Raw genomic sequence first — 17,265 nt, 5'->3', positions numbered from 1 at the left:
GGAGGGTCTCCTGTGTGGATCCTTTGATGTTTCTAAAGGCTGCTCCGCTCACTGAAGCTCTTTCCACACTCCAGGCATTTATGAGGTTTTTCTCCTCTGTGGATCCTTTGGTGTTGATAAAGGTGGTTCCTCTGACTGAAGCTCTTTCCACACTCCAGACATTTATGAGGTTTCTCTCCTGTGTGGATCCTTTGATGTTTATAGAGGCTGCTCCTCTGACTGAAGCTCTTTCCACACTCCAGGCATTTATGAAGTTTTTCTCCTCTGTGGATCCTTTGGTGTTTATAGAGGCTGCTCCGCTCACTGAAGCTCTTTCCACACTCCAGGCATTTATGAGGTTTTTCTCCTGTGTGGATCCTTTGATGTTTATAAAGGTTGCTCCGCTCACTGAAGCTCTTTCCACACTCCAGGCATTTATGAGGTTTCTCTCCTGTGTGGATCCTTTGATGGTTATAAAGGTGGCTCCTCTGACTGAAGCTCTTTTCACACTCCATGCATTTATGAGGTTTTTCTCCTGTGTGGATTCTTTGATGTATATAAAGGTTGCCCCTTTGGCTGAAGCTCTTTCCACACTCTAGACATTTATGAGGTTTCTCTCCCGTGTGGACCTTTAGGTGTCTTTGAAGATATTTCTCTTCTTCCTCCTGGATCCTGTGGGGATTCCGGGGTCTTCCGAAGGACCCTCCGCCCTCCAGGACCGTCTCGGTGTCTCTGCACATGTCCTGCTTCCCCCATCGCCCTCCAGGCAGCTGCCTTTTCCGGGGTCCCCCTGGGCTCATCCCTCCTGCACCGCCGGAGCCACCCGACCTTTCTCTGCCTTCTCCCGGGGAAGCCACGCAGGGATCTCCTGCTGTCAGGAAGCGCTTCTTTCCTTTCCCAGCCGGGCTTTTCCATCCTCCTGTAGGGGAGAGAGAGAGGCGGTCATGACTGCATCCCCTTCCTCGCAGGAAAAGCCCAGGCCGAAGCCTCCGCCTCCCACGGGCCTCCCTGTCAGGGTCCCCCTCACCCAGGAGACCAACGCTCAGGAGCCTGACCTCTCCCTGCTCACAGGTCTCCCTTCTCAGGAGGAACCTCTCGGCAACTCCCTTGCGCCCTACCTGCCTCAGGCCACATGCTTACCCTTAATAGAATTTCTTTCTCGGTCGCTTCTCTGTATCCGAAATTGAAGGCCAGACCGGCCTCCATCCCATTTATGGCCAAGCTCCGCCTTTTCCTCTCCTGGCACCGCCCCCTGCAGCTCTCCTGGTCCGATTTCTGAAGTAGGGAAGAAAGCGCTTTTCCTGCCAGATCGTGTCATTTGCATCGGGGAAACTTCGACGCTCATCCCTCCTGCAACCCCGGAGCCTCCCGGCCTTTCCCTGCCGCCTCCTGGGGAAGCTGCGTCAGGACCGGGCAGGGCTGTTCTCCGGAGCCCGCTCTCCTCCAACTCCTCAGCGGCTCTTCCTTCCTTCCCCCGCCGGGCTCCTCCGTCCTCCTGCAGCGGAGAGAAAGAGGTGGGTCACGGCTGCGCCCCCTTACCCGCAGGGGAGTCCAAGGCCCCCGCCTGTCACGGGCCTCCCTCCCAGGGCTCTCCTGTCCGCAGAGCCTCTCAGCCGGCGACTTCCCGCAGTCCGGCGCCCTACCTGCATCTGGGAACTTCTGTCGCTCCTCTGAATGCTTAATTGTTATCAAAATAGATTATTAGATTAATAAAAAGTTAGGAGTATTATAAATGTGACATACACACACACACACACACACACACATATATATATACAGTGATAAACCGATAAGTCTCTCACATTATTCCATTATCCCTATGACAGCTGTTCCTATATAACACACGAACTAATCAATATATAGAGTTTACTACACCCTATCACTATTTAAAATTGATATTTGAGTAGAGGTAGAGGGAAGAGGAGAGGGAGAAGAAGGAAGGTAGGAAGGTAGGTAGGCAGGAAGGAAGGAAGGAAGTAGGAAGGGAGGTAGGGAGGAAGGGAGGGAGGAAGGAAGAAAGAAAGAAGGAAAGAAAGAAAGAAGGAAGAAAAGAAAGAAAGAGTGTGAGTGTATAACAGTAATAGTAGATTGGTTCAGGCTTTGCTGAAGCTGAAACGCAAGTAGGCCGTGAGAAAATGACCTTTAAAAATGCATGCATAGGATGTTGGCTAACTGCAACATTTAACTATAACTGCATTCTTGTTACATTATTTGATAACTGTTTTCTTGTTATTTGTGGGAAATTACTGAGTGTACTTTTCTTGTATGTGCCTATCTCCCAGCCTTTGTAAAACTATGCAATAAAGGGGTTTGTGCAGGACACGTCAGGAGGAATGTAGCATTACACCCTCCGAGCATTCTGTGCTTGCCTCCCTCGAGCAAACTCTTTGTGTGATGTCTTGAATTGCGGCATTTCGTCCACGCGTGGACCCTCCAAATTCCCGGTGAGGATCGGGGCTCGTTCTCCCACCCAAGGGAGAACCCTGAAGACCCAGACAGGCGAATCCGGACTCGAGTGTGTCGCAAACCTTGCAGCGACATCTGGGGGCTCGTCTGTCGCTGCAAGGTGTGCGACACACTCGAGTCCGGATTCGCCTGTCTGGGCCTTCAGGGTTCTCCCTTGGGTGGGAGAACGAACCCCGGTCCTCACCGGGAATTTGGAGGGTCCACACGTGGACGAAGGCTGCAAATTAAGACACTACACAAAGAGTTAGCTCGAGGTGGGCAGGCACAGAATGCCTGGAGGGTGTAAGTTACATTCCTCCTGACATGTTCTGCACAGACCCTTTTATTGCATAGATTTGCAAGGGCGGGGGAGTGGACATATACAAGAAAATATATTTCAGTAATTTTCCACAAGAAGCAAATAACAACTGCGTCACAGCAAAAGGTGGGCTAACATCTGCCATATAACAGTCAAACAGTCAAATATCTGCGGTTAACCAACATCCTATGCAAGCGATATTTTAAGCTATATAAACGGTTATTCAGATACTGTGGTCGGCCAATATCCTGTGCAAGCACTCTGTTAAAAGGTCACATTCTCATTCTATGCAAGCACTATATATGTTAAAGGTCACATTCTTACGGCCTACTTGCGTTACAGCCTCAGCAAAAGCCTGAACCAAACTACTGTCATGCATTCACACTCGTCCAGTCCTGTCTTGGCGTCTTCGTGGGCACGATCGTTGTCTAGCGGTGTGCTCTCCTTCACACCTGTGAACTTACCCGGCCGGACGCGCCACTGTGCACACGTAAGTCATGGGCTCCTCGGGCTCTAAAGTTTCTGCTCATCACCGAGAGAAACTTTTCGCTCCTGTGAAGAGTACTAAATGTATCCAAAAGATTAATGACATCAATGTCTATCCTCTTTCTAAATCTGCCTTCTCCCACACACACACCCCTTCTGTTTCCTCCTCTGAAAAACACTCTTTGTATGTTCCTGTAAATGTTGATTCTCCCCTTCCCTATCCTTCACCTACGGCTCCCGATTACCCCCCTCCTCCCCCTTCTCCTTCTTCTGCCTCTTGCCTCCCCTCTCCCTCCCAGGGCGGTCACGTTCCTCCCTTCTCCATTCTCATTCCTTTTCCCTTGACTCCTCCAATCTCCCTGTCGCCTATCCTTTTACCTTTGTGCCGGGCGTCCCCGGCCCCCCTGTCCATACCAACATTGAACTGCATGTTTTAAAAGAATCTACAAGCATGTGCACTTCACCCTGCCTGAAACACGTATAGGTGGAAAACTCTCTCAGTATCTGGTCTCGCACCTAAAGGCAATGAGAGAGTTAACTGCCTCCTGCCTTAAAATCTCTTCTAATGGGGGAAAAACACTTCCCCATTTGAAAAACAAGGAATTAATTGGCCTTCTGTCTTAATCATGGCAAACTCACTAATAAACTAAAACAATTGGCTGATTTTAAAAATAATGGGAAAGTCCTGCCAGTGATATCACAAAAGAATTTGATTTACCTTTTAAAATATATTTGGTAGATATGATTAAAGTGTGTCAGGACATAAGAACATAAGATCGCGTCCTGCCCCATACATCCCTGCGACCCATTCGCTCACACAGAGAGGGGCTACTCCGGGTGCCGTCCTCTAGAGAGTGCCAGAGGGCGATGCCCAGGAGTAGGGCCTTCTCTGTGGTGGGCCCTACCCTTTGGAATGACCTCCCCCCAGACATCTGGACAACAACCGACCTTCGCTCCTTCCGTATGAAGTTGAAGACCTACCTGTTTTGTCAAGCCGGCCTGGCATAACGTTACAATCTTGCCACCCCAGGTCATTTTATAACGGGAAATTTTGCTTTTTAAAGTTTTTAGAGTTTAATATTTTTGGGGTTTTAAATTTTGTAAGTATGTTTATTTATGGACTTATTTTTACCTCCTCTGTACGATATATGGTGCTATCTTGATTATTGCTCTGTACGTCGCCCCGAGTCCCTGTGGGGAGAGGGGGCGACTAATAAGTTCAATAAAATAAATAAATAAATAAATCTTCTCATAAAACTAATTTGTTAGTGGCTGCTTTATTACAAGGCAGCAAACCTCAAGGAAAGTGTTATTTTACAAGGGAGTGTAAAAATCCAAGGAGGGGCATGTCTGTAACATCTCGCCCTCTCTTTCATCAGGGATCAAAACCCTAGTATAAAATGATTTATGTGTCTATGGATTGTACATTGCCTTGGAAAAAAGATACAACTCTCGCTCCCCCTTTCCTGACTTTTGCTTTTGCAATCCTCCTCCGCTGTGCATTTTATTTCCTTTGACTTACCGTTTTTTGCATCTATAATGATAGTGTGTAAAATTAATGTGGTAAAAGAAATGTAATTATAGGTGTGAATGGGTGTGTATGTAGTTAGTATTGGATGCTTGAAATGTAAGGTACGTTGGCTGAAAAAGCAGAGCGTGTTGTGTTAAAAGAGCCTGTCGTTTTAACAAAACATTTTTTCCTTTCCTCTCACCCCCCTCTTTGCCTTTGGTGAGAAGGCAGGAGGGGGGGGGCTGTGTTCTTTTCACCATTTTTTTTTCTCCTCTCCCTGCGAGCCTCAGAAAGGCGGGGTTGAGGGTGATATCTGATGCCTGCATATTTCAGAGTATACTCAAACTATCTTAATTATTTGTTTGATTTTTGAAGCTGTGTTTTTTCTCTTTTATGTTTTTATGTTTGCGCGCACTTTGTATGTCACGTCTGTTTGTTTAATTGTTTGTTAGTAGCACTGGTTGCTGTCCCTTTTAGAATTTTAACAGAGATGACCTAAACAATACAAAATGCAGTCAGAAAGAATGAGTAACATTTTTGCTAGAATCCAGATCAGTTTCACACGGACATTTAGATCAGATATTGGAGCCAGAAAAAAGTTACTTTGTATATAGATGGGAAGAGAATGTTGTAAAAGGCATCTGACCTAAATTGGAAGTCAGGATGGACGTGGGAAAAAGAACAATATGTGCTTTGTTGATTGGAAGGTATTGGAGATGTTGCAGAAACAAAAGAGAGGAAAAAAGCAAGTTGATAAGGACAGTTGAAGCTTGGCAGTTGATGAGGTCATTTTGGAACCGAATCAATGTGCATTTTGTACAGCAACTGGTCATTTCAGTTGATTTCAGTAAGTGAAAGAAAGTTAGAGATATGTTTTTTCAGAAAGTCAGAGATATGTTTTTTCAGAAAGTTAGAGATATGTTTTTTCAGAAAGTCATAGCTATGAATATGTGAGGACTTGTGTATGTGAGGACTTGTGAACTCTGGCATATGAATGATTCAATACCTTTTCTTTGCCCCATGGAAATATTTCCATGGATATTTATTCAGGATTTATTATGGCACCCCGCAAAGGGGTGTGATCAACCACTGTATTTGTACCTTTGCAATGTTGGGACACCCAATTGAACTGAAAACAGACAATGGCCCTGTTTACATCTGTACTGCCTTTGCAGACCTTTGTGACAAGTGGTCCAACACACACACAATTGGCTTGCCCTGCGGTTCTCATGGCCAGGGAATTGCGGAGCGAGCTAATTAGACTCACTAACATGCCCTGAATAAATCAAAAGAGGAAAAATGCCTCGGCCTCCCAGCCATGCAAAAACAAACCCAATCCTTGTTTATTTACTTTCAATCAATTGAATTTTTTCACTTTCTAATTTGACCACTTATCAGAGGCATTTTCAACAAAAAACAAGTTTGCCTCTCCCTCTGGTATATTTTTACCAGACAAAACACCGATTCCTTTAATTACTTGGGGACATATATGGAAAATTTGCTTTTTACATGTTTAATCTCAAAACCTAAACTTTACATTTTAGAATGGTTACATTTGGCTCACACCCCTAGGGCTTCTATTACTACCAAAGCCCTACAAATGGCTCTTCTTATTGAAAAGGGGAGGCGCCGCACTAAGGCACTGATGGGAATAGAGTTTTGTTCCCTTTATGTACCTTTTAAATTAAGCCAGTGGGAATCTTTGTTTCAATCTTCAGATGCTTTGCAAAGTGCTCTGGAGGACTGGAATGGCAATGTCTCCTGCCATCTCCCTCCAGATCCAAGAATTCAAGTCCTTAAGACTGTTCCTATTCTCTTTACTACCCCTGTCGCTTCTTCTCCTATCAAGGAGGCTCTTACTGTGTTCACTGATGGCTCAAAATCAGTGGGCGCTTGTGCATGGCAAGATTCTGCTAACCAATGGCAGACTCGCCAAACTTCCTTACAGCCCTCTGCCCAGCAGGCGGAGCTGTCCGCTTTTAATCTGGCTCTGTCAGTATTCCCGAACCAACCTCTTAACATCATTACTGACAGTTTATATGTTTTTCATTTGGTGTCTTGCATCTATGATGCATATATTTCTCCTTCCATCCCTGCCCCATTAATGAAGCTTTTTTTTACAGCTCCAGGATTTATTACACCTCCGCGCCCATCATCTGTTTGTGGCACATATCAGAAGTCATCAAAACTTACCTGGCTTCCTTTCTGAAGGGAACCACATTGCAGATGAAGCCTGTAAGCATGCTTCACCAGTCTGTCTGTTAACCTTGACGGCTGGGGAAAGCCATGACTATTTTCATCAGAACAAAAAAGCATTTGTCAAGCAATTTGGCATCACACATCAAGAAGCCACTGCAATTATTCAACAATGCCCGACCTGTAGTCTCCAGGCTGCTGCTATCCCACAGGGCGTAAACCCTAGGGGTACCTCGGCCTGTGAGACATGGCAAATGGATGTGACTCAATATTCCTCCTTTGCCCCTTGGAAATATATCCATGTTTCAGTGGATACCTATTCAGGCTTTATTATGGCTACCTTGCAAAGGGGGGAAGCCTCCAAAAATGTTGTCAATCATTGCATTCGGACCTTTTTAACGTTGGGAGCTCCAAAAACATTGAAAACTGACAACGGCCCGGCCTATACTAGTTCTGCCTTTGCTCAATTTTGCCACCGTTGGTCAATCGTTCATAAATTTGGCATACCATTTAATAGCAGAGCTCAAGGAATTGTTGAACGGGCTAACGGTACCTTGAAGCAAGCTCTGGACAGGCATTTGGGGAAAAAGGGCCTTAGCCCCCCATCTCTCCCGGCGTTACAGAATGTATTGAATGTTTGCTTATATTCTTTGAATTTTCTGAACTTGACTGGATCTCCTGCCTCTACTGCGGCCTCTCGACATTTTTCTTCTCCGCCCCTCCCTTCTTCTCGTCCACTTGTTTATTACAGACATTTGCCTGATCCTGCCTGGAAAGGTCCTGTCCCACTCATCACCTGGGGAAAAGGATACGCTGCAGTACAATTGCAGGATCAAGTCCTCTGGGTTCCGGCTCGCTGTGTCCGTCCGTGTCACCTGACCCCCAAAAAATCAAAAAAGGAGGAATCTCCAGACAACAAGGATGAAGACAATTCTGTTCTTTTTCTCACTCAGCTGTTTCTTTCTTCCTCTTCTTTCTGATCCTCCTGATTTTTCTTCTGACCCATCACCTTCAAAATTTTCTGACTCTTCCTTTCCTCCTCCCAAATGTACCTTCCTTGAACGGCTCAGCGCATACATACGTGTGCCTCATTGCAGAGTTGCTGCACCACTAGGAGGCAAAGTTGAACTGACCTGTAAACAGCGATATCCAGTGATACATCCGGCTAACTGGTACTGGTTTAAAGAAGGAAGAACTATCCACTCTTCTGATATTACCTATATTGTGTCTTCGCCTTGTTTTACTTCTCTCCTCCTTCTTAATATTTCTTTTCAGGATTATGGTACCTATAGGTGTGCCTTAGACTTCCCAAAACTAAAACGAGACTTTGGAATGGATGTTTCTCTCTTGCACCCCTCTGAGGTTTCCCATGTCCGCCACCGGCGTGCCCTGCAGGAACGCCCTATCAACCAGCATCGTCCTGTAAACTATACCTGGACTATTTTAGATTTTCAAGGAAACACCCTTTATTCCATTTCTAACCGAACTTTGTGGCCTTGGTTTCCTGTGCTTTCTTTTGACTTTGCTGAAATGCTGGTTGGCGCTCATGGCTTTAAACATAAAACTAAATGTAATCCTTCCCCCCGAGAGGTTTGGAATATTGGCTTTGGCCTGTATATCTGCCCTGGATATCTCACGGACCTTTCCCATCAGGATAAATGTGGAACCTACTCAGACTATTATTGTAAGTCATGGCAATGTGTGTCAACTGGAAAGATTTGGTGGACGGCTCCCTATACCACAGACTATATCAAAGCTGTATTAGGCCCTGATAGTAATTTGCCTTGGAACTCATGTGATAATTGGGCCTGTTGTGGTGTTCGCCTTAACCCCATGACTGTCACCTTTACCTCATATGGCAGAAATCTTCCAATCGCTGAATGGCTTACAGGGAAGCAATGGGGGGGAAGGTCAAATGATAACTCTGGATATCGTCACCCTGGTAACATCTTCACCATTCGCCTTACCAGGACTGTAGAAACGTCTCCGCCAGTAGGCCCAAACACACAACTCAGTTCGCCTTTTTCACAGCCCTTGACAAAAAAGGACAACCCATTGGTGAGCCTGGTCTCCTCCGCCCGAGACGCCCTTGCGGTGGCTGGTACCTTTCCTCACAATGATACTAGGTGTTGGTTGTGTATGTCTTCCCAACCTCCCTTTTATGAAGCCGTGGGTTCTGCCCGACCCTTTACCAATAGTACCTCAGATACCACCTGTCGCTGGTCTAACTCTTCTATAACTATATCCTCCATAGAAGGTCAAGGCTGCTGCCTTGGATATGTACCCTCTAATTTTTCTCATTTTTGCATTAATGCCTCTACAGATTTGTATCATCAATGTATGATTTATTTGCCAAAATCTCGGATGTCCTCTTCTATCCAGTCAGTTGATATTCACGGGGGTTGGGTAACTTTGTTTTCTTTCCACTCCAAGGCGGATCTTTCATTTTATTTTAAAGGACATTTTTTCATCCCCTCCAATGGTTCTATTTGGGCCTGCTCCACTGGTGCTACTGCATGTGTCAGTGGAGACATTTTAGCCTCACAAAGAGCCTTTTGTATTCAGGTTTATCTCCTCCCAAAAATAACTGTTTTTTCTGATAATGATTTTCTCTCTCGAATGGAAACACCTCAATATTTCCCACGCTCAAAACGTGAAATAGTTACCACTATGACTTTGGCCCTTCTCCTGGGCCTAGGAGCCACTGGAGCAGCCACAGGCATCGCAGGAATGGTTGTGGCTGACCAACGAATCCAAAAGCTCAGTGTTGAAATTGATGCCGATCTCAAACGCATTGAACAATCTATGGTTGCTCTCCAAAATTCTCTCACTTCACTATCTGAGGTTGTTTTACAGAATAGAAGGGGTTTGGATTTGCTGTTTTTAAAACAGGGCGGGTTGTGTGTAGCTTTGAAAGAAGAATGCTGTTTTTATACAGACAGCTCAGGCATTGTGCTTGACTCCATGGCAGAACTAAACACCCGATTAAAAGATAGAGAGTCAGAGCGCTCCAAGTCTCATGTATGGTATCAAGGAATGTTCAATTTGTCACCATGGTTAACAACCTTGCTTTCAGCACTTATAGGCCCTTTGATTTTGGTTTTGCTTGCTTGCATTATTGGTCCTTGTGTTATGGGAAAATTGCTTCGATTTTTGCGCAGCCGTTTAGGTGATATAGATAAAGAGGTTAATGCAACTAGAAAAGATCTAAACCTACTGCAAAACTTATTGCCCTCCTCGTATGACTCTTGCAAACAACCATTGCTGACATTTTCGGATTCCGATTCCGACACAGAAAGAGAGCTTCAATTCCCGGATAAGGTGAATGGTTCTTCTCGCTGCCTGCCGGAGGGTGGGCTGTTAGAGGAACACATAGCCTTGGAGGGATATTGACCTCCTTTTAATAATAAAAACAGAGGAGATGTGAATGCATGACAGTAGTTTGGTTCAGGCTTTTGCTGAGGCTGTAACGCAAGTAGGCCGTAAGAATGTGACCTTTAACATATATAGTGCTTGCATTGAATGAGAATGTGACCTTTTAACAGAGTGCTTGCACAGGATATTGGCCGACCACAGTATCTGAATAACCGTTTATATAGCTTAAAATATCGCTTGCATAGGATGTTGGTTAACCGCAGATATTTGACTGTTTGACTGTTATATGGCAGATGTTAGCCCACCTTTTGCTGTGACGCAGTTGTTATTTGCTTCTTGTGGAAAATTACTGAAATATATTTTCTTGTATATGTCCACTCCCCCGCCCTTGCAAATCTATGCAATAAAAGGGTCTGTGCAGAACATGTCAGGAGGAATGTAACTTACACCCTCCAGGCATTCTGTGCCTGCCCACCTCGAGCTAACTCTTTGTGTAGTGTCTTAATTTGCAGCCTTCGTCCACGTGTGGACCCTCCAAATTCCCGGTGAGGACCGGGGTTCGTTCTCCCACCCAAGGGAGAACCCTGAAGGCCCAGACAGGCGAATCCGGACTCGAGTGTGTCGCACACCTTGCAGCGACAGACGAGCCCCCAGATGTCGCTGCAAGGTTTGCGACACACTCGAGTCCGGATTCGCCTGTCTGGGTCTTCAGGGTTCTCCCTTGGGTGGGAGAACGAGCCCCGATCCTCACCGGGAATTTGGAGGGTCCACGCGTGGACGAAATGCCGCAATTCAAGACATCACACAAAGAGTTTGCTCGAGGGAGGCAAGCACAGAATGCTCGGAGGGTGTAATGCTACATTCCTCCTGACGTGTCCTGCACAAACCCCTTTATTGCATAGTTTTACAAAGGCTGGGAGATAGGCACATACAAGAAAAGTACACTCAGTAATTTCCCACAAATAACAAGAAAACAGTTATCAAATAATGTAACAAGAATGCAGTTATAGTTAAATGTTGCAGTTAGCCAACATCCTATGCATGCATTTTTAAAGGTCATTTTCTCACGGCCTACTTGCGTTTCAGCTTCAGCAAAGCCTGAACCAATCTACTATTACTGTTATACACTCACACTCTTTCTTTCTTTTCTTCCTTCTTTCTTTCTTTCCTTCTTTCTTTCTTCCTTCCTCCCTCCCTTCCTCCCTACCTCCCTTCCTACTTCCTTCCTTCCTTCCTGCCTACCTACCTTCCTACCTTCCTTCTTCTCCCTCTCCTCTTCCCTCTACCTCTACTCAAATATCAATTTTAAATAGTGATAGGGTGTAGTAAACTCTATATATTGATTAGTTCGTGTGTTATATAGGAACAGCTGTCATAGGGATAATGGGATAATGTGAGAGACTTATCGGTTTATCACTGTATATATATATATGTGTGTGTGTGTGTGTGTGTATGTCACATTTATAATACTCCTAACTTTTTATTAATCTAATAATCTATTTTGATAACAATTAAGCATTCAGAGGAGCGACAGAAGTTCCCAGATGCAGGTAGGGCGCCGGACTGCGGGAAGTCGCCGGCTGAGAGGCTCTGCGGACAGGAGAGCCCTGGGAGGGAGGCCCGTGACAGGCGGGGGCCTTGGACTCCCCTGCGGGTAAGGGGGCGCAGCCGTGACCCACCTCTTTCTCTCCGCTGCAGGAGGACGGAGGAGCCCGGCGGGGGAAGGAAGGAAGAGCCGCTCAGGAGTTGGAGGAGAGCGGGCTCCGGAGAACAGCCCTGCCCGGTCCTGACGCAGCTTCCCCAGGAGGCGGCAGGGAAAGGCCGGGAGGCTCCGGGGTTGCAGGAGGGATGAGCGTCGAAGTTTCCCCGATGCAAATGACACGATCTGGCAGGAAAAGCGCTTTCTTCCCTACTTCAGCAATCAGACCAGGAGAGCTGCAGGGGGCGGTGCCAGGAGAGGAAAAGGCGGAGCTTGGCCATAAATGGGATGGAGGCCGGTCTGGCCTTCAATTTCGGATACAGAGAAGCGACCGAGAAAGAAATTCTATTAAGGGTAAGCATGTGGCCTGAGGCAGGTAGGGCGCAAGGGAGTTGCCGAGAGGTTCCTCCTGAGAAGGGAGACCTGTGAGCAGGGAGAGGTCAGGCTCCTGAGCGTTGGTCTCCTGGGTGAGGGGGACCCTGACAGGGAGGCCCGTGGGAGGCGGAGGCTTCGGCCTGGGCTTTTCCTGCGAGGAAGGGGATGCAGTCATGACCGCCTCTCTCTCTCCCCTGCAGGAGGATGGAAAAGCCCGGCTGGGAAAGGAAAGAAGCGCTTCCTGACAGCAGGAGATCCCTGCGTGGCTTCCCCGGGAGAAGGCAGAGAAAGGTCGGGTGGCTCCGGCGGTGCAGGAGGGATGAGCCCAGGGGGACCCCGGAAAGGGCGGCTGCCTGGAGGGCGATGGGGGAAGCAGGACATGTGCAGAGACACCGAGACGGTCCTGGAGGGCGGAGGGTCCTTCGGAAGACCCCGGAATCCCCACAGGATCCAGGAGGAAGAAGAGAAATATCTTCAAAGACACCTAAAGGTCCACACGGGAGAGAAACCTCATAAATGTCTAGAGTGTGGAAAGAGCTTCAGCCAAAGGGGCAACCTTTATATACATCAAAGAATCCACACAGGAGAAAAACCTCATAAATGCATGGAGTGTGAAAAGAGCTTCAGTCAGAGGAGCCACCTTTATAACCATCAAAGGATCCACACAGGAGAGAAACCTCATAAATGCCTGGAGTGTGGAAAGAGCTTCAGTGAGCGGAGCAACCTTTATAAACATCAAAGGATCCACACAGGAGAAAAACCTCATAAATGCCTGGAGTGTGGAAAGAGCTTCAGTCAGAGGAGCAGCCTCTATAAACATCAAAGGATCCACACAGGAGAGAAACCTCATAAATGTCTGGAGTGTGGAAAGAGCTTCAGTCAGAGGAACCACCTTTATCAACACCAAAGGATCCACAGAGGAGAAAAACCTCATAAATGCCTGGAGTGTGGAAAGAGCTTCAGTGAGCGGAGCAGCCTTTAGAAACATCAAAGGATCCACACAGGAGACCCTCCGAGGGGGTGAAAGGCCTCAAGCCTTGCTGTACATGCTCTGATCTACCGACACCTCTTTCAGGCCCCGATCTACCGGCAGCTGTTTCAGGCCCCGGTCTACCGCATACTCTTTCAGGCCCCGATCTGCCAGCGGCTCTTGCAGGCCCCGGTCTACGGCATGCTCACGTATGTCCCAGTCCACAGCATTCTCGTTCAGTCCCCGATCTACCGGCAGCTTCCTTCCAGGCCCCGATCTACCAGCAGACCTTCCACGCTCTTGCAAGTCCCGGTCCACCGTATGCTCGTTCAGGCCCCGATCTACCGCATGCTCTTTCAGGTCCCGATCTACCAGTAAGTCTTGCAGGCCCCGATCCACCAGCAGCTCGGCCAGGCTCTTGCCGGTCCCGGTCTACCGCATGCTCAGTCCGCGATCTAACGGCAACCCTTCCAGGTCCTGATCTACCTGCAGCTCTTGCAGGCCCCGATCTACCTAGAGCTCTTGCAGTCCCCGATCTTCCGCAGGCTCTTTCAGCCCCAGATCCACCGGCAGCTCTTTCAGGCTCCAAATAAAATCGTAAAATTTTACTACGTGTCATTTTTTGTAGGAGTTGGATCCCTACTTTAGTTTTTCCCCAGAACTCCCACTTACTTTTCTCCCTCGTGACTTTCTCCAGTCCCCCTTCTTTCTTTCTTTCTTTCTTTCTTTCTTTCTTTCTTTCTTTCTTTCTTTCTTTCTTTCTTTCTTTCTTTCTTTCTTTCTTTCCTTCCTTCCTTCCTTCCTTCCTTCTTTCTTTCTTTGCGGGTTTGCCCCCCCCGCAAAGAGTGGGCTAACTCATAATGAAGACAACAGACAAGGTTTCTTGATTATCATCTCTCCCGGCGTTACAGAATTTGTTGAATGTTTGCTTATATTCTTTGAATTTTCTAAACTTGACTGGATCTCCTGCTTCTACTGCGGCCTCTCGACACTTTTCTTCCCCTCCCCTCCCCTCTTCTCGTCCACTTGTCTATTATAGGCATCTACCTGATCCTGCCTGGAAGGGTCCTGTTCCACTCATCACCTGGGGAAAAGGATATGCTGCAGTACAATTGCAGGATCGAGTCCTCTGGGTTCCGGCTCGGTGTGCCCGTCCGTGTCACCTGACCCCCCAAAAATCAAAAAAGGAGGAATCTCCAGACAATGAGGATGAAGACGATTCGGCTTTTTCTCTCACTCAGCTGTTTCTTTCTTCCTCTTCTTTCTGATCCTTTTGATCTTTCTTCTGACCCATCACTTTCAAAATTTTCTGACTCTTCCTTTTCTCCTCCTAACTGTACCTTCCTTGAACGGCTCAGCGCATACATTCGTGTGCCTCACTGCAGAGTTGCTGCACCACTAGGAGGCAAAGCTGAACTGACCTGTAAACAGCGATATCCAGTGATACATCCGGCTAACTGGTACTGGTTTAAAGAAGGAAGAACTATCCACTCTTCTGATACTATCTATATTGTGTCTTCGCCTTGTTTTACTTCTCTCCTCCTTCTTAATATTTCTTTTCAGGATTATGGTACCTATAGGTGTGTCTTAGACTTCCCAAAACTGAAACGAGACTTTGGAATGGACGTTTCTCTCTTGCACCCCTCTGAGATCTCCCATGTCCGCCACCGGCGTGCCCTGCAGGAACGCCCTATCAATCGGCATCGTCCTGTAAACTACACCTGGACTATTTTAGACTTTCAAGGAAATACCCTCCATTCCATTTCTAATCGAACCTTATGGCCTTGGTTCCCTGTGCTTTCCTTTGACTTTGCTGAAATGCTGGTTGGCGCTCATGGCTTTAAACATAAGACTAAATGTGATCCTTCCCCCCGAGATGTTTGGAAGATTGGCCCAGGCCTGTATATTTGCCCTGGACATCCCACGGACCTTTCCCACCAGGATAAATGTGGAACCTACTTAGACTATTATTGTAAGTCATGGCAATGTGTGTCGACTGGAAAGATTTGGTGGACGGCTCCCTATACCTCGGACTATATCAAAGCAGTATTAGGCCCTGATAGTAATTTGCCTTGGAACTCATGTGAGAATTGGGCCTGTTGTGGTGTTCGCCTTAACCCCATGACTGTCACCTTTACCTCATATGGCAGAAATCTTCCAATCGCTGAATGGCTTGCAGGGAAGCAATGGGGGGGAAGGTCAAATGATAACTCTGACTATTGGTATCGGGGTCACCCAGGTAATGTTTTCACAATTCGCCTTACCAGGACTGTAGAAACATCCCCACCTATAGGCCCAAACATGCAACTTAGTTCACCTTTTTTACAGCCCTTGCATAATGGGAAAATTGCTTCACTTTTTACGCACTCGCCTTGGTGATATAGATAGAGAAGTTAGTGCTACTCGTAAAGATCTAAACTTACTGCAAAACTTGCTACCCTCCTCATATGATACTTGCAAACAACCATTGTTGACATTTTCAGATTTAGACTCTGACACAGAAAGTGATCTTCAGTTCCCGGATAAGGTGAGTGGTCCTTCTCGCTGCCTACCGGAGGGTGGGTCGTTAGAGGAATGCCTAGCCTCAGAGGGATACTGACCTCTCTTAAAAAACAAAAACAGAGGAGATGTGAGTGTATAACAGTAATAGTAGATTGGTTCAAGCTTTGCTGAAGCTGAAACGCAAGTAGGCCGTGAGAAAATGACCTTTAAAAATGCTTGCATAGGATGTTGGCTAACTGCAACATTTAACTATAACTGCATTCTTGTTACATTATTTGATAACTGTTTTCTTGTTATTTGTGGGAAATTACTGAGTGTACTTTTCTTGTATGTGCCTATCTCCCAGCCTTTGTAAAACTATGCAATAAAGGGGTTTGTGCAGGACACGTCAGGAGGAATGTAGCATTACACCCTCCGAGCATTCTGTGCTTGCCTCCCTTGAGCAAACTCTTTGTGTGATGTCTTGAATTGCGGCATTTCGTCCACGCGTGGACCCTCCAAATTCCCGGTGAGGATCGGGGCTCGTTCTCCCACCCAAGGGAGAACCCTGAAGACCCAGACAGGCGAATCCGGACTCGAGTGTGTCGCAAACCTTGCAGCGACAAAAGAGAAAGAAAGAAAGAAAGAAGAAAGAAAAGAAGAAAGAAAGAAAGAAAGAAAGAAAGAAAGAAAGAAAGAAAGAAAGAAAGAAAGAAGGGGGACTGGAGAAAGTCATGAGGGAGAGAAGTAAGTGGGAGTTCTGGGGAAAAATTAAAGTAGGGATCCAACTCCTACAAAAAATGACAAGTAGTAAAATTTTACGATTTTATTCGGGGCCTGCAAGAGCTGCTGGTAGATCGGGGCCTGGAAGGGCTGCCGGTAGATCGCAGACTGAGCATGCGGTAGACCGGGACCTGCAAGAGCGTGGGGTAGACCGGGACCTGCAGGAGCCCTGACGAGCTGCTGGGAGATCGGGGCCTGAAACCACGCTGCGGTATATCGGGGCCTGTATGACCTGCTGGTAGATCGGGGCCTGAAAGAGCATGCGGTAGACCGGGCCTGGATGAGCATACGGTGGACCGGGACTTGCAAGAACGTGGCAGGTCTGCTGGTAGATCGGAGCCTGCACGATCTACTGGTAGATCGGGGCCTGAAAGGGCTACCGGTAGATCAGGGACTGAACGAGAATGCGGTAGACCGGGACGTACAAGAGCATGCGGTAGATCGGGGCCTGTAAGAGCTGCTGGTAGATCGGGGCCTGAAAGAGCACGCGGTAGACCGGGACCCGAAAGATCTGCCGGTAGATCGGGGCCTGAAAGAGGTGTCGGTAGATCAGGGCATGTAGAGCAAGACTTGAGGCCTTTCACCCCCTCGGAGGGTCCAGAACCAAGGCAGCTTCGTAAAGCCTCCTGGGGCCCCGCGCAGCCAAG

At 47.2% G+C, this 17,265-nt stretch overlaps 2 protein-coding genes and 1 long non-coding RNA gene across 3 annotated transcripts in view; 2 read left to right on the top strand and 1 right to left on the bottom strand.

The window, feature by feature from the left end:
• The window catches only part of LOC309399629 (uncharacterized protein), a 234,878-nt gene that overhangs the window by 203,486 nt on the left and 14,127 nt on the right, over positions 1–17,265 (top strand). The gene's annotated exons all lie outside the window — the stretch shown is intronic.
• Positions 33–1,526, bottom strand: LOC309399341 (uncharacterized protein; the record flags this gene model as incomplete). The annotated part of the gene is made up of 3 exons (XM_081967077.1): positions 1,519–1,526; positions 1,120–1,254; positions 33–898 (listed from the first exon to the last, which is right to left on the bottom strand). The coding sequence occupies exon 3, from the start codon at positions 777–779 to the stop codon at positions 33–35; it is 747 nt and encodes a 248-aa protein (XP_081823203.1). The 5' UTR covers positions 780–898; positions 1,120–1,254; positions 1,519–1,526.
• On the top strand, positions 11,925–12,703 carry LOC309399654. Its single transcript, XR_014176548.1, has 3 exons — positions 11,925–11,964; positions 12,229–12,363; positions 12,585–12,703. It is a non-coding gene; the product is annotated as an uncharacterized lncRNA (long non-coding RNA).

This window comes from Natrix helvetica (genome assembly GCF_964273705.1).
Source record: "Natrix helvetica genome assembly, chromosome: 15".
NCBI classification, from domain to species: Eukaryota; Metazoa; Chordata; class Lepidosauria; order Squamata; family Natricidae; genus Natrix; species Natrix helvetica.
The sequence above is the reverse complement of the archived record's forward strand: the minus strand, read 5'-3'. Positions and strand labels throughout refer to the sequence as shown.